A 27,801-nucleotide genomic window follows, 5' to 3' on the forward strand; every position below is an offset into this window, starting at 1 on the left:
ATGGGTTCCGGAGGAGCGTGCTACTCGCTGCAAAAAGCACTTCAAAGCCTCGTCAGCACTATATAAATGCAATTAAAATTACAATATTATCTACATAGTGGAGGAAGTACAGCCAGTGATTTTTCTCTCTATTTAGGTTTTCCTTGATAGATAAAGTGAAGTACCACCTGAACCTACCAACTGCTTTATTTCAAGTGGGAATCAGGGTTCTCTGTACAAGGGCAGCAAGTAATGCGTCTAGATAAGACAATGGTCTTGGCTGAGTGTTTTCTTAAATCAGAGTTTCCAATTGAACTGTTGATGATGTGAACCACAGGTACATAACAGTGAAATTACATTAAAACAGCACAAATCAAAATGGAAATTGACTGATAACTGGACACAGATGCAGTAGATTATGTGATACCGATGAACAGCCGATCTTTGCATCCAGTCCATATCTGAAACACAAGCAGTCAAGCCTGATGTACAGAGGCACCCAGTTTTATAAATGAGGAAAACCTACATGTCATTTATAATGAAAATAATATCTGCCTACAAGGAGTATTTATTTAGCTTTGCAATATGAAAATTAAGCAGGTGGACTTCTACTACTCAACTCCCGCCTCAAAAACCCAACATCAAATAAAGGATCTAGAAAAAGCGTGGAAGTTCTTCCCCATGCAGTTACTGAAGGACATTTAGCTGACAAATACCTCATTTCCCTGAAGTAAATCCTGGGTAAGCCATCTGGTTGTTTGTCTGCAAGCCCAACAGGTGAAATGGTGAATTCAGAACCACACTGGATAGCTTCTGATCTTTGGTCAATTAGGGTATGACTGGTCTCAGACACTGAGACCTACAAGGCACAAAGGGCTTGATTACACCTTGAGGTGTTATTTAACGCACCTGATAAATAATAATACCACGGGGTACGTTATTTATCGGGTGCCATAAATATCCGCTATTGCTAGTTTGGAGGGAATAATGTGGATTTTGGTGTTTAACGTGTCAAGATTCAAATGATAGGATGTATGACGTTACAACGCATGCTTTCACCACGCATGTTGTTACAATGCAAGTATTATAACGCAAACCTTTACAACGCATAGCGCTTTGGGGTGCTGGATAGTCAATAGTTTAATTTACTATTCCAACTCCAGTCCCCGTGGACACAAGGAAGGTGTTGGATAGTAAATTAAATCTATTCCCTATCCTAGAGCGCCCCCCAGCGCAATGCGCTGTAATGGTTTTCGTTGTAAAACCTGCGTTGTAAAAGTTTCGTTGTAAAGGATGTTTCCCAAATGATACAGTAAATACCATATGCTTTTGCCCATTACGTTTTGGCAGGTTTGACTTGCCGAAATATAACAAAGGTTGAATTATTTTACACATCCAATAAGTACTGGATGCTTTACATACCTGCAGTAATCCCACCAATGCGCAAACAGGGGTTTACACATGGGTCTGAATTTACAGATCCACTTATAACCAGGTCCTAACACTATACTGCCCTGTATGAGCTTGGAAAAGGCAAACAGCTTCAAATATGGCACAAGTTGTGTGTCACAAATCACCTGCTTTACCTATCTCCTGTAGTTAAATGGCTGTCTAAGTAAAGTAAAAAACTTATGAGATGATTACTAGGCACTGACTCGGCCCGAGTTGCCAAGTCATCTTCGCAAGCTGCTCCCCACCGACTAGCCATATATTCATAAAACATAACAATATTACGTCACAAAACTGGGAACTGCCAAGTTAGGGTGTTTGAATGTGGGGACACCACTTACCGTATAAAACAGTGAGCTGCTGTCACCACCCAGGTTTCAGAAATCAAGGACCCACCACAGATGTGTACCCCGTTCTTGCGTACGCTGGCCTGCCAAGGCCACTCTCCATTGGTGGCGTCCTGTCCACCCACAATTCTGTCCGAGCTCAACGGTCTTCCGCATCCTGTAGATCAAAGGTACATCCTGCCTGTTTAAACCAATCAGCGTATTTCTTAACAATTGATATAGAGTGCCATCTATGCATATTCCTAGGCCAGTCATCTATGTGTTAGCTTATACTGTTTAGACTAGTCTAGTTGTGTTTTCATTTAGAGCTGCGCCTATTGTCAGGTGTGCGGAATCTTTAGGGCAGTGCTTGTGTGAGTGCCTATAATATGACTGCCAGGCTGCAGATTAGAATGTGGTACACAGCTAGCCATGTGTGAGGCCAACTTAGAGGGCCAGATGGGGCTGTTGTCCTAGAGTGGATAGAGCAGTGTCTCTCGGACTCATGCTGCAGAGAGAATTGTTGTTAAATATATTTGGCTTCTGAGAAATCGAAGACTGCCCTCTCTTATTCAAATCCACACCTTTCCCTCTTGCTCTGCACATCTCATGGAGTGCTTAACCCAAAAGAAAAAATAAGTGCTTGAAAGGCAAGCAGTGGAAGCATAGAAGTCTGCCAGTCAAGAGAGATAGTAAAAAGTCTATGATCCATGGGAGGGTCAATGCAAGATTGACAAGCTAGAACATGAATAAGAAGCAGGCAGATGAGTGAGGCAGGGAAGCCAACCAATGATAAGCGATCCAAAGGCTCCAAGCCCCTGTATGTTCCTCCTGGTAAGAGCACAATATGTCTTTGGCAAATAGACACCTGTGCTGTCTGGTAGGCTTGACCTAAAACAGGACCTTGCCATAATTAAAGTTTTCAACATTCTGGTCCATGGAAGGCTACGATTAGGTGCTGAGCGGGAGCGGTCCTTCATAGATGGTTTGACTTGTTGTCAAGCGCCCCCACCGGGACCCATGTTGTGCAGTCTACTCTAAATTCACATCCGCAACGGCTTTCGGAAATCCTGGATGTTGGTCCGAATAAACCGTGAGTTTGTTTGATTACCCCCACAGGTTAGGGTGCGCCTTAGCGAGCGCATACCGCCGTGGTGAGCTGGTCCTGATGAAAGCTTCGCAAAAAGTATTTTGAAGCAGAAACATGTGGACCACTTTTTAACACACTATGTCAAATTAAATGCGTCTGGTCAATCTAGCCAGATAGACTACATCCAACACACTTGTTTTTACTGTTGCCTTGTTTTCCGCCATTAACCTTTTTTGGGAATAAACCAAGGCATCTTTTAAATCTCACTTTTTTCACTATCACATGCATTAATCACAGAAAAAACAGTTCCGCTGTAATCAGGCGTTGTAGCACACCAGGGAGGCACTCGGCCTCTTTGGTGGGGACCCAATGATGAAGCATGTCACCAACTAGGTTGGTGAGTGAGGGTTCTTTTTAAACAAGAGTGTTTCCTCGTGTTAGCTTTCCCCTTTTCCCTCTATTTTTGGCCTCACTCTTCCATTGTTTTGGTAAAGTATTTAACCAACCTGATTGAATTATGTTGATTTTTTTGCCATCCCAAACTGCTGACCCTTTTTCCTCTCTTTTGCATTTGCTAGGCTACATGCAGGGCATAGGTCACGGGGCTTGAAGTTGAAATGCAGAGGTTAGGACTATCTGTGAGTTTGCTCCTGCTAGGTACCAGCACTGTGAAATTTATTTGGCTTGAAAGTTGGCACCTTAGTCTCACACTCAGCGTGATTATAATCTGGCTTTTGTTGGCTCACAATTACTAGTTAATTTACAGTGTTGTCGGTCCCGCTCTGTATGAGTGCAAAGCCTGCGATGTAGGAGTCCTTGCAAAGGCCAGGTATCAGAGTACACCAGTAGCCACAGGGTTACCATGGGAGCAGAGGAAAAAAGGTAAATATAAAATGTTTTGGATTGTTGGGGTAGCAACTGTGTAGGATGTAATTATGATTGTCTGCATGCAGGCAGGTTTGCACGTTTTTTTTGCCACCCCCGCCCTCCTTGAAAAGGGATGAGTAAAAGTGTTAATTTACCAATAAGTTTGGCACTGTGTCATGATTCTGTACAAAATTTGGCATACACTAGAAAAGATAGTTTTCTATTGGTGTGTCACGTTTGGTATTAATCCATAAAGGGGGGCATACAGAAATGGGGGATAACAGCATTATATTTTGATCAACCTGTGGCAAGTGTGGCAAGTATTTATCAAGTGTCACTCGGTGCAGCTATTTTAGGTTTCATGAGCATCCAGTGGTGGGGGAAGGCAAAGTTAAAGGGAAGGGGTTCAAAAATACTTTTGATGTATTAATACCTTTGCCACCCTTTCGTTGATTTCTAGCCTTCCTTAAGCATTTGTGGGTTTGTACAGATCCACCAAGAGTGATAGTGGGATGGGTAGGTGAACTGAAAGGGGCAGTTGTGAACAAATGATCATTTCCTAAATACAAGTGGCACTGTGTGGTGAATCTTCACAAAACTGACAGAATGTTTGTTTTTGATTGGTACATCAAGATTCGTGCCAATCAATAAAAGGTGGGGACCAATAAGTAATTCACTTTTCTCATAACTTTAGCTTTGTTTGATGAATCTGCATCAAATGTGTCAGACAGTTAGCAAGTCACACCCAGTGCAGGTATTTTAGGTTTTGTGCAGATCCAATGGGGGGAGTAGTCAAAACATTTTTCATTTACTGATAACTATGGCTCCTTCGGGTGGATTTACACAAAATGTGGCTAAGCATGTTTAGCCTACTCTTTGTTTTCTCATTTCATGCAGGGCCTTCAGGGTGGGGACTTTGACCGGGAGATGAAACAGGTATTCAACTGCTCATACATCTGGTAGTGTTTGATGAACCCACAAAACATTTGGCAGATGTTTAGTGGGATTAACTTTCTGGTGGTTATATCAAGCTCATTTATCTTTGCCCACCAGGAGACAAAGATAAATTTGAGGGAAATATGAGTTTCCTTCACTTATAACTTTGGCTCTCTTAAGTCATTATGTTTAAAAATTGGCAGCCAGCAAATTAAGCGCAGTGGGACGCCGGACACGGGCTTAACCTGCCCCTGCTGTACAGAGCTAAAGGTGGGTGGACGTGGCAGGTTGGACACGACCTGGCCCAACAGCCAACCCGGGCAGCACATAGTCAAAATCATTGCACAGCATGGGTTGGGCGACCATGGCGAGTACATCACAAAATAAATCATGGAAGTCTCTGAAAAACACGACAGTTAAAAACCAAGTTATGTTTGAGGCTGTTATTATTTTGGTGGCAACTTGACTAAGCTAATAGTCTTGGCTTTTAATGACTACGCCCCATTACCTTGTGTACAGTCTAGGTGGTGAGCATTTTGTTCCTAACCTCTGCTGAACAGCACTCCTTGCAAGTTAGGCGTAGGATTTGAGCTTACATTCACATGAAATGTTGTCCACAAATAAGCACATACCGCAACCAGTTCCAGCTTGTTTCTGCTGAACAAAAACTCACTTCTACAGTGTTTTGCCCAAAGTCATAATTTTGGTCTTGGAATGGCAGATCTTCAGCTTGCTTTTCACTCCACAGTGCTATTGTGAAGAAAATAGGTGCCCACAAACCAAAATAGATAAATCTCAAAAAGAGCAAAGTTTTCAGCATAAAATAGGGCAGATCGACGAATTACCGCCTACCCCAAAACTGGGCGGATGATTAACCAAAAGTCTTGACTTATAACCTTAATCATCAATAAATAGATTAAAAAAGATGTGTGCAAATGTGTAACTCTGTATTATACAGTGAGATGCACAGACCTCGCCTGGCCTCGTCATGCTACTCCCAGATCACCCAGTTGTTACAAAAGAGAGACGGCATCATTGTAATCCGTATTACTGCAAAAGGTGGGTCAAGATGCAAAAGAGAAAAGCAGAGCCACATTTATGATGAGCTGAAAGATTTAGAGGACTCTATACACAAGCTTCAAAAGTTGACAACTGTTGTGTAAAGGGAGGCTTTAGAAAGAAATGTAGGTGTAATGTTTGATGACTCCCAGAGTCACCAGAGGGAGAATTTGTTGGAGATATTTTTCATATGTATTTGGCAATTTTAGTGACATTAACATGTACTCACGCAAATGCATTTAGTGTGTGTTATTCAAGTTCAGATTGACTATAGGTCATGTAGGCTTGCATTTATATGCAGTGGTTTAGCAAGGGGGTGGCACAAGTTTTGGGGGAGGCGTCACCCCCTCCCTAGATTACTTGCGGTGGGGCGGCCGTTGCAGGAACCGCCAGCACCGCCCCCCACTCTTACATGAGGCCGACGGGCGCCAAACGTAGGGACTGCCACAGGCGGGACAATGGCTAGTTATGCCACTGTTTCAGATGGCTATTGTTTGGCTGCCATCTTGCTTCTATAACACGTCTTTCTTTTTTTCCAAGATAAATTGACTCCAAATGTATTATTTTGATGTAGCCTTGATTTTGTGATCTCATGTGAAATGTTTTCCTTTACGTGATACTCATAGAATGTGTCAGTAAGCTGTTGCAATGTACCTGCAGAGTACAGCCTGGTCCAATGCATCTCATTATGTTGCCAAAAAGGATGTTTAGAAAAGCTGCATTGTGTAACAACTTGAAAAAATAGTGAGATTATATTCTCAGTTTGTGCTTTAACATGCTTAGTCCAGTGTATGGGAACCATGGGTTGGTGTATCAAATCTTAGAAATGGGTGATTTATGCTATTTCAATGTAGACAAGAACTCAGAAGATTCACAGCCAGCTACCTTGTCTGACTCTTAATGGGAAACCCTTTTTTCTAGACATAAAAGTAGAACCTTTCTCTAACTTTGTAGAGTAGGGGGATCTCTTTGTGGGAGAGCTGATTTACTTCAGTTCCCTTTTGAGACAACATTATAATAGGTTGTCTTTGCTTTTAGGACTTTGAAATGCTTTGAATTATGTACATTGACTAATGCATTCATGTAATAATTATTGACTAATAACAACTTTGATGATTTTGAATTTGTAACTTTGCTAATCCTTTAATAAACATTTATGGTTTGAAGCTTAACCACTCTAACTTCCTTGTGGAGCCTGATATACTTCATATTATTGAGATGTACTGAAATATGATGTTTAACCTTAGATGGAACTAAAGAATAAACGGTGATCATGTTCATGAACCTGAATTTGCACCAGAGTTTGTAAGAAGCAAAGAACTCCATCTGAGGTGAAAAGTGCACTTCTTGACGGCCCATATGCCTATGCGCCTGGGTTGGGAGCAAAGGCAAAAGATTTCTTAATTTGCATGTGGAGATAATAATTAATCAGCCCCCTTTGTAGGGGTATCATCAGTGTATGATTGCGAGTACATTTTTACAAGGCTGAAATTTCCACCAGAAAGTGCTCGTATATAATGACGAACGAGGTTTGGTCCGTTGTGCCATAGGAAGATGGGAGAGTGGGTATGATTGGCGATACTGGCACCAATAGCTCCACCCATCAGAGTAGTCTCATTTCTACTAACTGATCAAGTTGATGACAGTGAAAGAGGTCTCAGACTTCCTTGTTGCACAGGGAGTTCACAAGCCAGCTCCTTAATTTCAACCAGAATATAAGAGATGGGAAGGTACTTAGACATGTCATTGATCTCTTCAGTAGGGTCAATTAGCACATAAAAAAACAAATTCTGGCACCTTGCCTTGATGTAGCTAGTGAAGATTTCTCTTTGTGCAGGGTCAATGGCTTTACTCAGGACATTGAAGCTGCAGATTGCACAAGACAGTGTTGGGGTACATGAAGATGTGATGCCCTTTACTGTTCTGGTTACTGCTTGCAAATCTATCAGGGTTAAAGTAACGAACAGTACTCTCGGGGAATAGTAGGCCCATCTGTGCTGGAAGGTTTCTTTTGTTTGGCGACGTAAGATGACATTGTCTCCCAACTTTTTCGATAGGGTATTTAAGTTATTTTTATCTGGACTGAGGTATTGCTTTCTTTGAAATCTTTCATGCGTTTTGCCGTTTTTCTACTTTGAAATGCTACGTAGCTGTTATTGTACACGTTCTGTTGGCACCTTGCTGCTTTAGGGTAACAATTAGTATGTATTTTGAACACTAATCCTGCCTGTGTCATTTAGGTACTTTGCCCTGTCTTTTCTGCAGGGCTAACTTTGCTGGACTCCTTGTTGGCTACCTTGCATTCCATTTTACACTGGATTCCTTGAGCAGAACTACTATGTTTCATTTGCTCTGTTTAAAAGCTGCTCTATCGTTCACTCTGGAGCACAACATCCAGTTTGGTAGAACACAATGGTATTGTGTGATATTGCTGAGACCATGTTGGAGTGGTATATACTTCTGAATCTTAGGTTGCTAAAAGAAGCCTGGAGGAGCAACTTAAGTTGTGAATCTGGAACTGGGAAACTGGGTTTGAATCCTAGCCTCTACGCAGCATCCTGTGATTATGGACAAATCACTTAATCTCCTCGTGCCGTGCGAAATACATAACATAGGCTGGTTCTGTTGTAAAGTGCTTTGATGCACTTGGGCTAAGTTTGTGCTAAATAAAACTGTAAAAAAAACTTCACATCTCTTGACATATTTTTTAGGAGATTGCAGGCAATTAGGGTTTGATCCGTCCAGAATGTGGCATTATCTCATCCATTTCCGTTTCAACTGTAGCAGCAAGAGATGGGGTTGCCAGCTGGGTGCGTCAGGTCATTCTCTAAATGTGTGGAACCTCAAATGGGCCATAGCTGTGATAAAATATTTGAAAAGTTTGTTCAAATTAATCAATGACGGAAAGCTTTAGATCTCCTTGGGTGATGATCTTGCTAGAAAATGGAAGAAAACCTAGATCATATTCAGATATTCATCCAAGAATGTATATGATGGCCGGCATGTTGGAGTTCTGGCGGTCTAGAATGCATCTAATGAGTAGATGTTCAAAAGCTATTTCCTACAGACATTATCATGCATTCCATCTCTTTTAAGTATTAGCACGTTTTATTGGCATTTAAACTCAACCCCAACAGCACATACTCTTGTTTAATAAAAAATAAATTAAAAAGGAAAAAGAAAACGATCCCACACCGAACCTCACCATTCCAGCTGTGAAAGTACAAATAGGAGTTCTGAGGTTAACAGTTTTTAGAGTCTGGCAGGGAGAGCACCATAGGAGCTGGGTACATGAAATTGAAGACAAAAATGAACGTGTAAAAAATGAAGGTATAGAAGATTGAACAAGGCATGTTAAAAATAAAAGAGCTGGAAAAAAGACAAACAGAAGTCTTGTCAGTAGACTGAAGTTGAGAGAGAGAGCGGGGGACTAATGAGAAGAAATCTGCAGTAGCAAACCCTCCCTTCACATAGTGTTGTGTTCACTTAGCACCCGCGTGGCAGCCCACCACGTCCGTATGCCCAAGGCCTTATGACGAAATTACATTCCATTTGGAACCTTGGCCATAGGAAGGGGTTGGGGTTGTCAGTTATTTCATTACCCTCATATGCGTGGGGGTATTATCTGGAGTCATTTTCACTATGCATCTAGTTAGTTTCTTGTTCTTCCAGATGTGTTACCAGTGAGGGGGTTATTTCCGTGATCCTTTCCCTGTCCTATTCCCTTATGTATTTTAGTTCCCACCTTGTACATTCTCATTCATTATGTATTTTATAGTTTCCTCACTGGTTGTATTCCATGTTTTCCTGGGGGAGATTATCACGTTATTGTTTGATAAAAAGGACATGTGTTGAGTTTACTTAGCGCCCGCGAGGCACCCAACTACCACATTATGACGGAATTACCTTCCATTTAATAATTTATAAAGAAACGCTGGAGCAGCTTTAGCAAATGAAGGTAAGTATCTTTACTCACGAATGCCCTGACACCAAGATGAGTGTCGTCTCTCTATCAAGACTCAGCGCCAACTGACAACCCCAACCCCTGTCTATGGCCAAAGTTCCAAATGGAATGTAGTTTCGTCATAAGACCTTGGGCATACGCACGCGGTGGACATGGTTGCCTCGCGGGCGCTAAGTAAACACAACACATAGTGGTTCGCTCCTGTCTTGATTGGCTACAATGTGAGGAGAGATAGACTTCAATTTTTGTCGCGTGCGGAATTCTACAGTGTTTAGACGACACAATGGAGGTAGGAAGAGAACTTCCGGCGTAAATGGAACATGCAAAGAAGAATGTGGGAGTAAAACGGAGGTGTAGGGGCAACATGTTTGTAGGCTAGAAGACAGCAACAAACTGATGCTACTGCACTCATGTGACTTGCACAGTAATGGAATATTCCTTACCTTGAAATGCCCAGGTGCTGTGGAACCCTAAAAACAAAGAGGAAATAGAAATTACATGCAGGTTAATTCAGGAGATGGGATACATTTTGAATATGTAGAGCAAGTACAATTGCTTTGGCGAGCTTCACTTACTCTTGTGTAAGGACTTATTACAAAACAGCTTATCAGTGTAACAAAAGTTTCTTGAGATATTGTGTATTTATCATATAATGTGCAAAAATAATTACAATGTAAAAAAGAAAAAAAGTACCTCCCCGCCACCCTCCCGCTCTCTCCTTTGACATTGCAGTCTCTCCTTTCCAGGGGCGGAATAGGAAGCAGCCATGCTCCCTCCCCTAAGCCACTCACAATGCTACAATGCAGCATTGTGATTGGTCTGAGCACCCTTGTTCGGCGCTCAGCCAAGGAATGGGGGCCTGGGCATGTTCAACACGCAGGCTATAATTCAGCCTGCATGGAGAACATGTGAAGTGCGCATGACTCTTGGACCGGCCGAAGAGGGCCAGCCAAAGACTCATGCCCACCTGGAGTGGGCATGGCTCCGCACAGAGCAGCCCCACAAATCTGCACAGCATGGAACAAATGGAATGACAATAACCCAAGTTATTATCACTGTATTTGTTCTTTCTTCCGCTGCTTTGCAGCAGTGGGGCGACGTTCTCCACCTTAGCGGAGGAGCCGCCACTGCTGGATACGCTTACCATTCAGACCTGACACGGCAACCATTTGAAGCACATCGTTTGCCAGAGCCAGTGAGCCCTGGCCAAGTTACAGCTGTTTACATTGCTCATGGCTGCCATGGCTGGTGGGTGAGGCACCACTGGCGCCCCAGCACAGATATGCTGTTTACTGTGTCCACTACCTCTGGGAAAGGTGTAGCCCTTGCCTGTGCCCATCAGCCCAGACACACATATTTTGGCCCGATTCACTGAGAGCCTCCGCACCCGTGGCGAAGGCTCTGTAGTCATGCCGGCATCTCCACAATGAGAATGGAGGCTGTTTGGACATAGGGCCCATTGTGTTTAAATATATTCCATGGTGCTTAGTGATGCTGTGCCACATAAACACTGTTTACAAAACCAAAGATTGACGGAACTGACCAGCAGGTCATGGTCCCCCCTAAAATAACTTTTTGCCTATTTGATTATTTAATAAGTATACTAAACAGTGATGAATGGAAAGCTTGAATTAATCTGAACCACTGGTAAGCAATCGGACCGCAACCCAATCTATGTTTATTCTGCACTTCATGTCACATCAGTTTGGGCCCAGCAATATGCAAATCAGTCTTGACCCTGCTCCAATGGTAACACACCAACCAGAACTGCCAAACCAAGTCTTCCCTGAACCGGAACACAAGCACCCTAGGACCACTTTTACCCTAGTTATGGACTCATCGGCTGGGTACAGCTTGGTTCCAGGGACACAGTGTGCACAAAACTAATGTCTGGGCACGTCAGGGCACACCCATCCCACTTAGGTCCTGGAATTATTGTTTCGAGTCCAGGGAAGATCCGGCCTGGGGTTTGGGCTGGCCAGTTCTAATAAAGAGCAGGGTTTAGACTGATTTGCATATGGCTGGGTCCAAACTGGAATTGAATGGTGGGCAAACAAGCAATGGATTTAGGCCCAGATCTCTGACTGGGGGTGATTGCTTGACATTGTTCAGTATTCAGTCCACCAACTGTATGTTTTGCATTTATCACCCTAAGTGGGACGGGTATGCCCAGACGTCGGTACAGTGCTAGCCATGCCACTGGAGTCAAGCTATCATGGCTAAAAAAAGGGTGATGCCCCAAACCGGTCCTGGATGCTTGTTTCTAGGTCCAGGGAGGACTGGACCGTTTCCATGGGGAGCAGGTTCACACTGATTTACATATAACTGGGTCCAAACTTGAATAGTGTGGTAAGCAAAAGCAAACTATTGATTTAGGCCCAGATCTCTCATTGGGCTTGAGTGTTTGGCATTGTTCAGCATTCTACCCATCAACTGTTCTTTTTGCATTTATCTAATGAGTTAAACAGGAACAAAATACTAGTGTCAAAGGTTAGACAGCACTGGCTGTGAATCAAGACACGAGCTACAACAAGCACTGTGAGTGAGTACTACCTTGAACTACATGTCCCACAATGTTTTCGTCTCAAGTCTTTCACCATTAAAACAAGATTAAAAGCAAAAACATTAGTAGAAAACGCCAGTTAAAATTATAGCAAATCCTAAAATGTTTCAGATATGTGTTAAAAACACTCAGAAGCAGAAATACGTAAAATGTAGTAGAGTTGGTTCAACTTCAGCCTTGCCCCATACATAGATGAAATGCTGTTATGATGTCAGGCGCTCGGCCACTTTCCTCATCTTGTGGATCCACACTTCTCACGCCGAATCACTCTGTCCTTTCCACTAGACTATTACTTGGTTTTGTGAAGTCTTGTGCATAGTTTCCAAATTATATCTAGAAATAATTCCAACATGCTAGGCACTAATAGGTCTCATTCACAAAGGAGGATTGGTTTTGCTATTGCTCTGTCTCTAACCCTCATTTTTCCCAGCCAATGGGCAATGCTTTCTTCTCAAATGGCTTAATATGGGGACCAATTAAGATAGATGTTGTAAACTTTCAGGGTGTTTCAAATAAGGTTTCTAAGTTTCTCACATTTCCAAGTTCCATCTCACTTAATTCTTTCCCATTGGCCACACATTGCAAACATCCATCTTTGCTAACCAATCACCAGCATCTGTGCATAAGGTTTTTGTTCGTTATCAACAGCACATACATCCTTCTAGCCAAGTCACGCCATGTTTCCCAATTGGAGCTCTGCTTTTTCCCTGTAGCAAAACTGTTGAGTCTTCAATGTTTTTCAGATAACTGTTTTCCTCTCATTTCGATGGACATCCAGATGCATCCAGGCCCAGATTTACTATGATTTTGCGTCTGTATAGTGTCACTTTTGTGGCGCAGCCTCGATGCAAAATCATTTTTGCCATTTACCAAGCCACAACAGTCGCTTTGTGTGGTTTAGTAAATTCAAAGTAAAGCAATGAATTGGATAGCACTGCCCTGGGTTACTTTTCGTTTAGTTAGGCGCTACATGCGTGGAGCATTGGAGTACCAATGAATCCAGCAATATATTGTGATTCATGCCCAGTTTCACAAAGACTTGTAAACCTGGGTTGGCGCCAAATTGGTGTCCCTACCCATAATATCTTTATTTTTTCTCTAACTTTGGGTTGTTTTTGTACAAGAAGGCATCCCTTTCTGCACAAAAACAATAATGCCTGTATTGCAGGCAGCACACTGCCCGCTTGGGCAAGGAGAGCTCTCTCTTCCTTTCACACAACACAGCACAACAAGTTCTTTTGCTGCATTGTGTTGCATAAAATAATAGTAAATGTGCCCCAAGCTTTCCATATTGTATGCACAAAGATCTTGAGTAAGAAATTATATTGTCATTTTTTTTCACTTTGAGATGTTCTCCCTATAAACTATTGATCAAATTGTCAATACCAGTTGTCTCCCATTTCACAAAATACATCCCCAGGCTATTCTATAATCTCTTTTGAACTGACGTATAATATTTACAAGAGCTTATTGCCACCAGAACATCACTTTTTGTGATGTTCTGGTGGCGATAAGCCCTTCACCTTATTTACAGGGTGGCGATAAGCCACTTAATGTGGCATAACGCCGCCTTATGAATAAGGCCTCCTTTCACACAGCACTTAGCGTGAAAGGGGCGGACAATGGGTGTTGCGGTGGGCGTTCTGCTGCAACACCCATTGCACTCTGACGCTGCCTCCTATTTACAAGGGTGACGTAAACATAGGGCAGCGCTAAAAATAAGACCAGGAAAAACCTGATCTTAACTGATTAATTGCCCCTTGTTTTTGCTGCTTCTATGTGTGCTGCAGAATGTAGCACACATAGAAACAGCAAATCGCCACTGGTGATTGTTCATGTGCAGGAAGGTGTCCCTTCCTGCACATAAACAATCATTACAAAATGGTAAGTTGCAACTTCTATGTGTGCTGCACAAAGCAGCACACATAGAAGTTACAAATCGCCATTACTGTTTGGTTATGTGCAGGAAGGGACACCTTCCTGCACATGAACAATCATTCCCCACAATGCAGGCACCCTTGCACTATGATGCTGCGTTGGAGCTAGGCAGCTAAATTCAGCACCAGCAAGAATGCGGCGCACCCCTGTGTTTCCTCTAGCGCTGGTGGCGAAACACAGGGGTGCGCCGCATTATTGTAAATACGGTGCATCCCTGCTTTTGGAAACTGTCAGAGCGCAGCGTTAGCAGTCTTGGCTTAATGCTGCGCTCCAACAGTTTCCTTGTAAACATGCCCCAATTTATGGAAAGCCTTTTGCGAATATCCACAGTTTTCCGTGCCGGTCTTTCACTTGTCCCAGCGATAGATACATTTCTATCCATTCCCCAAATCATGGCACCATGTGCAAAAATATTGTCATATTTGCTGCCAGAACTTTGTCTACATTTGGAGAAAGACCATTACCATGTTTCCCAGCAAACCTGGAGATCACGCGGTCAGCTGGGGGAAACGTACTTTAGGACAAAGCCGGAATCACGCTGTGCCTTCACAGCGCTGGCAACAGAGCACATGCGTCTCTAGGACGCAATCATCCTGCACGCACGTTGTTACAACGACTCGCTTTAGGGGGGTGCAATGGTGGAGTGGTGTTGGAATTAAAGTCCAACTCCGGTCAACACAACAGTAGGGAAGGTGTTGACCTTCCCTACTTTTGTACAGGCCGGAGTTGGAATAGTAAATTAAGCTATTCCAATATCCAGTGCCCTCCTAAGGCAAGTCGTTTAAGTGGCTTGCGTGCAGAACAAAGCGTGCTAAAGATGCTTTCATTCAAATGACGGAGTTCCTAAGGCACGTGTGAAAAACCCATGCAGAATTTCATCATACATTCGTCTGCTGCTTCTGCATTCATTGTAGCCTTATGAATGTTGAGGGTCCAACTTTACTGCTCACTGAATTCATTATCCTATGATCAATTTTGTATCCTGCAAAGCCATTTGTAATTTATCAAAAGTTCAAATTACTTCTGGTGATAAATAAAGGTTGATTAGTATAATCTTCCTAGTTGGCCCCGGTCATTACTTAAAGGCAGCCACCAATACTAAACTCAACTCAGATTGAGCGTGTATGTAGCAGCCGCTGTGGCCTACCTGACTTGTGCTAAGAGTTAACAGGTCAAGACTGAGGTGCACTTTGGCAGTGATGAGACATTGGTTAAAAAGAATCAAAAAGTTGACTATGGCTAGACAGATATCGTTCCCAGTTTCATACACACATGCAAACTGATGGCAATGACATACATTCATTAAATCCTTTACCCCAGCGGTGAGATGAATGCAGAACCCTGCCATATTACAAAACGAAAATTTAAGTCAAAACAAAGTCCTCGTAGGATCTGTGATAAAGAACTTGGAGCCACTGCATAGATTGGTAACCAAAATAGTGCATCATGTCGGTGTATCAACTGTTAACATCACTAGTAAAGCTTCATCAGGAGTCTTTAAACACTCTCTCTCTCTGATCATTTTACCATTGTTTATGCACCCAATGATGTCTCTCGTTCATTCTTAGGCTAGTTAGTTTGTTTTTTGGCAGGGGTGGCTACTCTGCTAAGGCGGAGGAGTTTTACCCCTCTGCTCTTTGAGCAGGAAAAATAAAGTGATAACAACACAGTTATAATCATTTTATTTTTCTCAGGTTCAGAGCTGTGTTAGAGCAGGCACGGGCGGGGCTGGAGGCACAGGGGTTCACACTCCAAGGGACCATGACTGCTTGGCCTGCCGTCTTGGCCTGGCCAAACAGTCATGCGCACTTTGCATGTTCTCCACCCAGGCTGCATTACACTGCCTGGTGTGGAACATGCCCAGGACCCCGGTCTCCATCTGAGCGCTGATTCATGGTGCTCAGACCAATCACAACGCTGCAACGTTGTGATTGGCTTAGGGGAGCCAATCAGAATGCTGCATTGCAGCGTTGTGATTGACTATGGGGAGCCTGGGTGCTTCTTGGTTCCAGGACTCGAGAAGCGAAGGAGAGACGCGGCCAGTGGAACAATTAAGTGTTATATATTTATTTTTGTCCCCGCCACCTCTCTACCCTCATTCCCTGCCACCCGCTCCTGCTATAAGGTCATCTGATTTTATTTTTCTGACCTTTTTGAAGTTATTCCTCTTCCTTTACATACATTTTCTGAGATCAGGTATCAAATTATAGGTGGAGGAAGAAAAATGTGAGCATTTGGGAATGATAAGTACAATCTTGGGGTAAACCACAGCAATTGCTGCAGCTAATCCCTCTATTTTGTCTTCATCTCTTTCAAGAGCTCCCTCCCATGGCTGCAATTCTTTTGGAGGGAAGAACTGATCTTAGTTTAGCCACAAATCTGTGGGCTTCTTAATATGTAGTTTTCTTAGATTAGAAAGTCAAATATGCAGAAAGATAACACCATACTGTGCCACTATGTCTGTTAGAGATGAGTAAAGGAGCAGCTTAAGCACACGTGCAAGTGAAAACGTGTAAGTGTCATAAAGAACTAACAACACATACAGTAACTAACAACTTCAACTGGATGCAGTGATACTCAGTGGGTGGAATGAGCTGCTGACTCTTTCATAGACCATTGTTTTTTATTTTCTAGTAATCATTACAGCTTGTATTATCACTTGTGAATGTGTTAAGGGTCACTAGACTGAGTACCAGTACCCATCCCACTTGATCCTCATTCTGAAAAGCTGGATGGAAACAGGTGTTGCCAACTGATTCCAAGGTGAGCACCAACACTACAGTTGTGGGTTTCTGCAGACCCATTTTGCCAGGTTAAACATAGCGGAATAAGTGCCCGAGAAACATCTCAAAATGCTGGAATTGCCATGAAAAATGACGTGCTGCATGGATTTTTGTATTCAAAGGAGAAAACTTGGAAAAGTCCATACATTTGGAGGCAGATTTATGAGGCCCTTGCGCCACGTTTACGCCGCTGTTGCATCACGCAAGGCGGCGTAAGCGTGGCGCATCCCTACGAGGCATTTACAACGTGACGCATCTATGGAGATGCGTCACGGTGTAAGGCCCTGCGCCACATGAAACCTGCGTCAGGTTTCATGTAGGCGTTACGGTGCAGGGGTGGGCGTTCCGTCGCAGGAACGCCCCTGGAAAGTGACTCAGTGAAATCTACAAGATTTCACTGAGTCACTTTCTACGTCAATTCCTTACGCCTGCTTGAAGCAGGCGTAAGGGTGATGCACCATGCAATGTAGGGGTGGCCCCTGTGCATTGCAGGAGTCATGTCGCACTTGCGACATGACTACAGCAATGCGCCGCCCGTACGCCGAAAGATGCGTCACGCATCTTCCCTGCCTTGCACCATGGTGCGCCGCATTGTAAATGCGGCGCACCATGGGTGGCGGAGCTGTGGCGCACATTAACTGGCGCATCCCTAGGGATGCGCCAGTTAACGTAAATCTGCCCCTTGGTATCCTAGAATAACGGACTCCCTCGCTATGGGTAATTCCCAATGGGGAACTCCTGTGTACCGACCCCTAATTACTTACAATGAGGGTCTTTGCATTGTAACTAGAGATAATGATGGGGAAATTAATCTTATACATTACTTAATGAGTTGCAATTTATTCATTAACAGAGCTACATTCCCCTGCATTGTGTGATAAACAAGTAGTGCTGGAACTAGGAAAAAATACTCTGCGATCACTCAAATTTAGGGTGCTGGGATGGCTTCAGAAAAAATGGGGGTCATGAAAAGACAAATTTGACAGTCAATTTACACATTTATTTTAAACAAAAAACTCAGCTGTAAAGAAATTAGCAACTAGGGTAAATACGATAGGACATCTTACTCATTGTCACAAACAATCTGCATTTTAAAATAATATCAGGGGTTAAGGCACCTGCTGCAGAGATCTTTGTGAACACGGCAAGTTCTCTGGTAGTCATGCCAGACACTGGCAATATCTGTATGGAGTGTAATCACAATGTTGACTCACCATAAAGCGAGACACAGTCTAATCCTTGCAATAGCGGCTAGGGTTAGCACTTTAAGAAGGGAGCGTTGTTTAATGCTCCGGGGGTCCTCAGGCGGGATTCCTCATTACTGAAGTCGGCAGTCTAGCTGTGACGGCCTTTACGTTCACCACTCCTTTTAAGGAGCGGATGATGCGGCCGCGCAGCGAGACACTCTAATCCTTGCATTAGCTGCTCGGGTTAGCAGGTAGAGTCTGCGACGGGAACCCTGCTTATTTTAACATTTTAGCAACATTGTTGTTTTAAAATTGTTTTAATTGCTGAATTGCCAATTTGCACAGTATTGAGGAAAGGAGCTGTGTTCAATGCTCCCGGGGACCACAATTGTATATTTGTACACACTTTCAGAAGGGAGCTTTGTTTAATGCTCGGGGGACCTCAGGCGGGATTCCTCATTATGAAAGTCAGCAGTCTAGCTGTGACGGCCTTTACGTTCACCACTCCTTTTAAGGAGCGGATGACGCGGCCGCGCAGCGGACGCACGCAGCAGGCATGCCGCTGGCGCGTCTTTGGCGCGCCCGTCCATGTCCAACTGGGACCAGGGGCCAGGACCCCTGGTACTCCTACAATAGGTATGCTCTCCTACTCCTTACATCAACTGCACCTTCATAGAGAGTCTCTACCTTCTAAATGCTGCCACTTAATGGCGCCAGACATTAGCTGCAAGAAATGTCCCCACTGTCCCTTCGAGTATAGTTCTCCAATTATGACCCCGGCAGAAAAAAATCACCCATAGGACTTTTAAAATGTTACTGCTGAACTGGCGCTCATTACCTAAACACTGCATTGAACTCCGTCTATTGCTGGAGGAACAAGACCAGGATGCCTTGTTTCTCACTGAAACATGGCTCACCAGCACCGCAGACCCGGCAGTAGTTCAAACCCTGCCCCCTGGCTACCTTATCCAGAGACAGGATTGAGAACTGGGCAGAGGCGGGGGCCTAGCTATCACCTAGAAAAATAAATTCAACTGTCAAATCTCAGCTAGTCTAATCCCTGACTGCGAAAGTTGTTTTTTTGCACTCGGTTTTTCACCTACATGTACCTTTTCTGGGGTTCTTATCTATTGGCCGCCAGGTCCAATCGGCCAATTTAGTAGGGAGCTCCCAGAAATTATAGCCAAACCATTGAGCTCCTTTTCTAGTTTTTCCGTACTAGGTGATCTTCATATTCATTTTGACCTGGCACCCTCACCTGATGTCGAGGCACTAACGGACAATCTGGACGCGCTGGCCTTGAAGCTTAAAGTGGCTCATCCCACCCACCAAAAAGGTCACCTTCTAATCCCTCTCTTTTCTAATATTGATAGCCTCATAGTGGAAAAGCACATTCCCATACCATGGTTGGATCACTACGTAGTCCCCTTTGTTTGGACCCAACAGGAGCGTGGTCAGCCACGGGAAAGGGTAAAAACATGGAATAGGAATTGGTCTAAACTGTCTATGGATTCCTGGGCATCTACTCTGGACAATATGAGACCTGCTCTAGGGAGTGATCCGGAATCTGCAAGCTAAAAAGATAAACAATGGCTGGAAACGGGGAGGAGCTTCGCGCGCAACCGAGATGGCCGCGTGAGCACTGGGCTCCCGAGACCATCGCCACCTCCCGCATCTATCCTGAATTCTATCCTGATTACGACAACGGGTTATTGAAGACGCAACCCAGCTGATATAATAGCTGCTTTCAGAAATCGATTTGGACTCCGGGAACCGCAACTACGATACTTTGAACTTTTGTGGCCTGCTCCATGGAACTACCTGGGGATCAAGTCATTATGGTGCCCAGGCAGTAGTTGAACAACAACGGCCTGCGGGGCCCTGCTCACAACCTTGGAGTTAACTTTCGGTTTCGTTTTTGGTTCCTCGGCCTCCTCCTATCTCAGGACTGCTCTGGTAGCCCGGGATGCAGTCGGATCCCGCAACTTCAACGTGTGCCAACTGCTGAGTGTTTCTGGTTGTGGGATATCCTGCTGGAACTCGCTTTTGGAGATCCCGGTGGGTGAATTGTGAGAAGTCATTTTTACCAGGTCTCATAGGCCCCTCCGGGGCGCAACGCCCAATATGGCGGGCAAACCCGATAGCGAGAAACGAAAGACCAAGACCATTCACCGGGGGGGTACTATTCAATCGAATATCATGGATCGCTATACCCATCCTAAGGGGTCCCCCGGTGGTGCGAGTAGGTCTCTGGAAGAGGCAGGTGACGGCTCAGCCGCAGCAGATGATTTGACTCTGCAGGATGTCATGGGCGCCATTGCTAGTATGAAGACCTCCATTGGCCAGCAATATGAGGCTCTGGCCCTTAAGCTTGACACTGTGGCAATCGACGTCAATTTGATCAGGGTGGACTTATCAAAGACTAACGAAAAGGTCAACTCCTTAGATTTGAAGACCTCCAGCCTTACGACTGATGTGTCCGATTTACAGATGGAGGTTAGCAACCTACGATCCTCCAATGATCTCTTTGCTCGCCGGCTGGAGGATTTTGAAAGTCGGGCCAGACGCAACAATGTACGTATTATTGGGGTCCCTGAAAAATCGGAAGAACCAGCTGCAGATCTCCTTGTGGAGGACCTCATCCTAAATCATCTCGCCCCCAAAGGCCTGAGCAACTTCTTTGCGGTGGAACGTGCACACAGCGTACCGGGTGGGAAGCCGAAGCAGGGTGCCCCTCCGCGGCCCATCATCGCCAGAATCTTCAACTTCAGAGATAGAGACGCTATCCTGCAGGCATCACGGGTGGGCGGCCCCACGAAGTTTGAAAACACTACGGTGAGCTTCTACCCAGATTTCACCCAGTTCGTTCAGAAACAAAGGATGGGGTTTCTGGGGGTGAAGCGACGACTGAAAGACATGGGTATGAAATACGCGATGCTCTTCCCAACTCGGCTGCGTGTTGAATACGAGGATCGGATGTTTTTCTTTGACCACCCTGAGAGAGTGAGTGACTGGCTTGATACATTGCCTACGCAGCGTGTTCGCTCGGAACATTCTGGAGGAGCTGAAGGTGGCCCGTTGGAACAAGACTGAGAAGTGGTTTCTGGTTTCCGGACATTGTGCATAACTGGCAGCTGTGGTTCGATGACTTTTACACTTGCGTTACTTATGGTGGGACACCCAGAGGTGGCGGGGGGAGTGGGACTCTTTCCTCCTCCGGGTTTCTTTCTGTAGAATAGTTTAATGTAAATGTATGTGTCTTGTAAATGTATGTGTCTTGTAAAGTGCACTGCTGCCATGAGGCGTCGTGGCGCTGTAGACCGCTGGGGAACCCGTCCTGGCTATCCCTGTGAGATGCTCCCTACTGGGTATCTCCAAGGTGAAACCAGGCATCCCCGGCGAATGTGGGGGGCCGTTGTAGAGATGAGGCAAGCTAATGCCCAGAGTTGCAGAGTGTGATCCCTGGTTAGAGTAGGCACCGAGGCGAGAATTACCGAGTCCGCTGACCCTGGTCCACGACCCTGCCGCGTCGGGAATTGAACCCTGGTCACGGGCCGTTCTCTGCTTCCGGGTCTGCCGCCTCTAACCAGTGAGCCACACCACTCCACTAAATGTTAGGGCGACAGGCACACTGCAAGTTGGGGTGGCTTTTGAGTCTAATGCAGGGGTGCAGGGTGGGGGGGTGTATCGGGTATTTGTTGGGGGGTGGGGGTGGGGGTTTGGGTGTGTTTTATTTTGTCTCAAGGCAACGCATTGTTTTACTTCTGGATCTGGGTGTTGTGTTCGCTGTGGGGTGGGTTCTGCATTCACTTCTGGGATGGGGGTTGAAGTTACTGTGTTGGAATGTTAACGGGTTGGGGGATAGGATAAAACGTGGGGTAGTGTTGCGGCTACTGAGACGCCTCTCCCCTGATGTAGTGTTACTGCAAGAGACACATCTGATCGGAAACACATGACATGCTATGAATCAGCGAGGATATCGTCTTGCTGCACACTCCGGATTCACTACTGGTTCTAGGTGGGTGGGTTTTCTAGTTAGGAGCTCCCTCCCCCTGGAGGTAGACGACATAATCCTTGACGACAGGGGGCGCTATGCTGCTCTCACTGGTAGATGGGAGAGAAGACTGTCTCACTGCTTTCTGTATATGTCCCACCTGGTCTGCAGACTTCGACTTTTGCTGATTTGGGGAGAGTAGTTCTGGGGCTTCCAGATGGCATTCTGGTGATGGGTGGAAATTTCAATTCTGTCCTCTCTGGTAGGGATGACCGCTACCCACCCAGGGACCTCACGAGATCACAGTCTTGGTTGAGTGGCTTTCTGGAGACGATGGGACTGGTAGATTGTTGGAGGCTGCTGCATCCGGGACAGGCGCAATACACCTTTTACTCTGGTGCTCACGGTAGTCACTCCAGACTTGACTATGACTTGATGCCAGCAGCACAGGCCTCGTCGGTTAGGGAAGTTAGACACCTGGCTCGGGGTATTTCAGATCACTCCCCACTGTGGCTTTCGATGGACACGAGGATGGGGGCTGAGGGTCGAGTGGCCCCGATCAATCCTTGGTATCTCCGTAACCCCAAAACCCGGGCAGAGTTGGTCAAGTCTCTGGATCAGTATTTTGCTGAGAATGTGGGGTCTGTATCCTCTTCTGTTTCACTGTGGGAGGCTTTCAAGGTGGTTATCCGTGGACAGGCGCTATCGTTAATCGCTGGTGCCAAGAAAAGCAAAAATGAGGCGGTGGTCCGCCTCGAGACCGAAATACCCGAGCTGGAAGGGGATTCGGAGTTGGGTATCACTCATGATAGGGTTCATGTCCTCAGTCTCAAACAACTTGATTATAGGGCGTTGGTAACGGACGCTGCTAGAGTTATGAGTAGAGAGCAGCAGGGACGGCTATATGATGTGGGAGACAAGGCTGGGAAACTGATTGCTTGGTTAGACAGAAAAGAGAGGGCGAGTCGTGTGGTTCCTGTGGTTGAGAGAGCTGATGGAGTGCGAGTGACTGATCCTGTTGAGATTGTTGAGTGTTTTGCTGAACATTTTCGAAATGTTTATTCTCCAGTTTCCGATAGACCAGACGAAGACTCACATCTGCTGTTATGAGACATTGCGTTGCCTTGCCTGTCGGATTCAAATAGGGACCTGATGGACGCAGCACTTTCCGTTGACGAAGTGGCACTCGCTATTCCTTCTGTCCATTCGGGAAAAGCTATTGGCCCTAATGGTCTCCCCATCGAGCTTTACAAGCTGCGTCCTGACAAAATGGCGCCGTATCTTCGTGATATGTTCCTGGAATCGCGAGACATCTGCTCCCTCCCCCGTGATCAGCGACTTGCGACCATTGTGGTGATTCATAAGGAAGGGTAGCCGCGGGATCGCTGCGCATCTTATAGGCCTACTTCGCTCCTGAATGCGGAGCCCAAGATCCTCGCAAAATTGCTGGCAAACCGCTTGATAAAAGTGATCAGTGACCTGATCCATTTGGATCAATCTGGTTTCATTCCACATCGTAATACAGCAATGAACTTGCGGCGCTTGCATGGCGTTCTTGCGAGAGCAGCATCACTGCGTGAACCGGCCATCTTGGCTTCCTTGGATGCTACGATGGCCTTTGATACAGTGGAATGGCCGTATCTCTGGGCTGCTCTCGCAAAGTTCGTTTTTGGTCCTGGTTTCATTGGCTGGGTAAAACTTTTGTATGAGGAACCATTGGCTCAGATTGTGTTGAATGGTCGGGTTTCTAAGTCCTTTGTTCTTGGGAGGGGCACGCAGCAGGGGTGTCCGTTGTTCCCACTTCTTTTTGCCCTCGCCTTGGAACCCCTGGCTGCTTGGCTGCGGTGGGAGCCATCGATGAGAGGTATTCAGTGGACCCCAGACTTTGAGGATCGAATATCACTCTATGCAGACGACATCTTGTTGTATCTCACGTCGCCTCTAAAGTCGTTGATTGTACTGTTTGATGTGCTGAACTCGTTCGGGAGGAACTCCGGCCTTGTGATTAATTGAACCAAGTCATGTGTTTACGTACTTTCGGGTGACACTCCCTCTTTGCCGCGCGGTTGCCCCATACAGGTGAAGCAGATGGGATTTAAGTATTTGGGGGTCTTTATTACATTAGACCCCGTGGTCCGTTACGATCGTAATCTGCTTCCTCCGCTCCAACGGTTAAAATCTGACGTTGTGGCTTGGCGCAGATTGCCATTGTCCCCCCTCGGGCGTGCAGCTCTTTTCAAAATGATGTCTTTGCCGCGGTTTTTATACGCGCTTCAGAACACATTTGATGTCATTCTGGCGAGCTATTTCCGGGAGGTGGAGAGTTTGCAGAGGCGGTTGATATGGGGTGGGCGTCCGCGTATCGCCCTCGCCAAGCTGACGCTTCCCTGGTATGACGGCGGTATCGCACTTCCGTATATTAGGCGATACTATTGGGCCTCCCAGCTGGGAGCGATTAATCATGGAATGTAGGGTCCTGCGTTAAATCCTGCGTTTGAGATGGATAAGTGGCTGCTACCGGGTGGAGATTATAACAGGGCGCTTTATTCCAAATCTGCTGGAGGGAAACTTTCGGGACCCACTAAGATAGCGGTCCGAGTGTGGCAATGTGCGAATGCGGCAATGGGATGAACTCCACTCTATACGTCTGAAAGACTGGGCAGCCTGTGGAAGACGAAAGGTTTTGAGAAGTGGGATATGATCGGTATTTGCAGGGTGAGTGATCTCTGGGCCAAAGGTAGGATTAAGACCTTTGAGGAGTTGAAGGTAGAATATGAGCTGAGTGACAAGGAGTTCTTCCGTTATGTACAGATCCGCCACGCGTTGAGTTCGGTTTTTCCTGCAGGTACTGTTATCCCGGAATCATCCCCACTCGAAGATCGGGTGCTTGACGGATATGTTCCAGACAGCACTATTTCTTTGATATATAAGAAATTGATTAACGATCGAGTTGACCTGTTGTTGCAACTCAGAGAGGTCTGGACCAGTGACGGTCTAGAGTTGGATGACGAGGACTGGCAATCAGCTATATCCTCACCTAAGGAGGTTGCGATTCCAGCCCGTCTTTGACTCGTACAGCTTAAGATCCTGCATCGGATTTATGTGACCGGCCCTCGCCTGATTCGTATGGGTTATTCTGTGGATGGGTTGTGTAAGCGTGGATGCGGTTTACTTGGTACTTTCCTCCACATAATTTGGGAATGTCCGGAAGTGGTAGTGTTTTGGAGTCAAGTGCATGCTGTGATGGAGGAGGTCACGTGTTTTACGCTGTTGCCTGAAGCCAGGCGTTGTTTGCTGAACGTTTAGGAACCGACTGATTATGATGTGGCGCAGACTCAGTGGGCGACCCTTGGGAATATGGTTGCCAAGAGAGATATTGCGCAGTTGTGGGGTTCCCAGAGACCGCCCACGGTCTCGGCATGGAAGGAGAACATGGACTGGTGTATGTTTAGAGAGAAGACGGTGTATGTGGCACGCGGCAGACATAAAAAATGGGGTAAAATCTGGGGCCAATGGAACTCCTACCGGGGTGATATATGTACACCTCCCCTCGCGGATATTCCGGATGTTCCTCTTTCCCCCTGACCCGACATTCCTTGGGGTCGATTCCGATCCGGTAAAATCCCCGTCCGTACGAATCGTATCCGGAGCCGTTTCCGTACGACTCATGCGGACGCCGTACGACCGGACGATTCCGATCGGCCGACCCGGACGCGATTCGTACGGTACACGTCGATTCGTACGGAAAAGCGCACGATCACCTACACACCGTACGGCGCGTACCCCCCATGATCGCAGGGGTACGCGCCATACCCCTGTGACCATGCGGGGTACGTGCCGTACACCCAGCGTACATGGGGTACGTGCCGTACACCCACCGTACATGGGGTACGGTGCGTACCCCATGTACGCTGGGTGTACGGCACGTACCCCGCATGATCACAGGGGTACGGCGCGTACCCCTGCGATCATGGGGGGTACGTGCCGTACCCGGGGGGGGCATTCCGTACCTGTTTCGGCGCGAACTCTGCGTTTACGACTGTTTTCGGCTCCCGTAGGAAAAGGGTCGTACGGCGCGTACCCGACATGAATCGTCCGTGCTGGGTCGTAAAAAACAGCTGCGAACCGTAGTGATGTCGCGTACAGCCGGTTCCTAGTGAAACTCGTACGGAGATTTGAGTCGTACGGAGTCCTGTACGACTCGTACGGAGTTTTGCACCTGGTACGGATCGTACTTCGTCGTACGTACGGGACGTCTACTTGTACGATTCGTATGGGGAAAAAACTCTCCGTACGACGATTCGGAGCGCATTTTACCGGATCGGAATCGACCCCCTAGTGTTGTTTAAGCCCCAATGTATTATGACTCTGATTTTCCCCCTGCCCCCCCTTGCATTGATGATTTGTATTAAATTGTAATGCACTTTCCTTCCTCCTTGAGCACATATCCAGCTGTACTGCCTTTTATTGCCTTGTTTGTTTATGTTTTATCAATAATAAAAAGAGTTAAAAAAAAAAAAACAATGGCTGGAGACATCATTAGATACCCTAATCCCAAAAAAGTTGACGACCAGCAAAAAAGTCGAGCACTGTGCACCATGGTACTCTCCCAAACGTAGAGAAATTAAACAATTATGTAAACGCCTTGAGAGAAATTGGAGAAGGGATTTCTCCACTACGGAGAAAATTAAATACAGAGATGCTATATAAGCTTATATAACTGAAATTAGAACTGCCCAATCTGGCTATAACAAAAAGAAAATTATCTCTGCCGCCAACTCTCCCAGGGAAATCTTTAAAGTAACGAAGTCCATCCTGAAACCTCCAGGTGCCCCCTTTGCCCTCAGAGGACCCCGTTGGACGCTGTAACAATTTGGCATATTTCTTGTATGAGAAAATTGTAGATATTTACTCTACCTCCCCCCCCCCTAGTAGTATCAACAAGGACCGACCTGTCTGAGGACCTTTCCCAGGTCCCCGACCAAATTATTGACTCACCCCCCCCCCCATGGATATAAAAGCTCTTAAAATCTACTTTCACCAGTTGAAATCCGGCTCCCTCTGCGATACCGCACCCCCCACCACTCTCAATCAGGTCTTCGATTCTATCGTCCCTGTTATCCTGGAGCTTGTGAATATCTCCTTTTCCTCTGGGACTGTTCCCTCCTCCTGGAAAAGGGCCATGGTTAGAGTCTTGCTGAAGAAACCAACCATGGACCCTGAAATCTTTTGAATTATCGCCCAATCTCCCTCTTGCCAGGGCTAGCCAAAATAAGTGAAAAGTATGTCAACTCCGTTCTCTCCACATTCCTGGAGGAGAACGATCGTTTACATCCTTCACAAACTGGCTTAAGACCCAATCAAGGCACAGAGACTGCCTTATTAGTGGTGATGGAGGAAACATGGAAAATTTGAGTTGCCTAAGGGTCAGCGGCTAATATATTACTTGACCTCAGCGCAGCCTTCGACACGGTCAACCATCAACTCCTGGTTGTAAGACTAAGAGAAATTGGGGTGACTGCAATGCTTCTTAAATAGCTTGAGTCATTCCTGATGGATAGGTCATTCCAAGTCTTTGAAGACAATGCCGTCTCTGAAAGGATGCCTTTGATATGCTGGGTGCCTCAGGGCTCTTCCCTGAGCCCCACGCTTTTTAATGTCTATAT

General features: G+C 45.8%; 1 protein-coding gene across 1 annotated transcript in view; it reads right to left on the minus strand.

Annotated features, from left to right (window-relative positions):
* Nucleotides 1-27,801, minus strand: part of LOC144768742 (serine protease 27-like) — a 100,273-nt gene that overhangs the window by 12,643 nt on the left and 59,829 nt on the right. The window contains exons 2-3 of the mRNA XM_078652628.1: nucleotides 10,114-10,140; nucleotides 1,770-1,932 (exon numbers count right to left, since the gene is read on the minus strand). Of these exons, the coding sequence (XP_078508754.1) occupies nucleotides 1,770-1,932; nucleotides 10,114-10,140 (190 nt within the window). The remainder of the gene's footprint in view (nucleotides 1-1,769; nucleotides 1,933-10,113; nucleotides 10,141-27,801) is intronic.

Source organism: Lissotriton helveticus, chromosome 7 (genome assembly GCF_964261635.1).
Source record: "Lissotriton helveticus chromosome 7, aLisHel1.1, whole genome shotgun sequence".
NCBI lineage: Eukaryota > Metazoa > Chordata > Amphibia > Caudata > Salamandridae > Lissotriton > Lissotriton helveticus.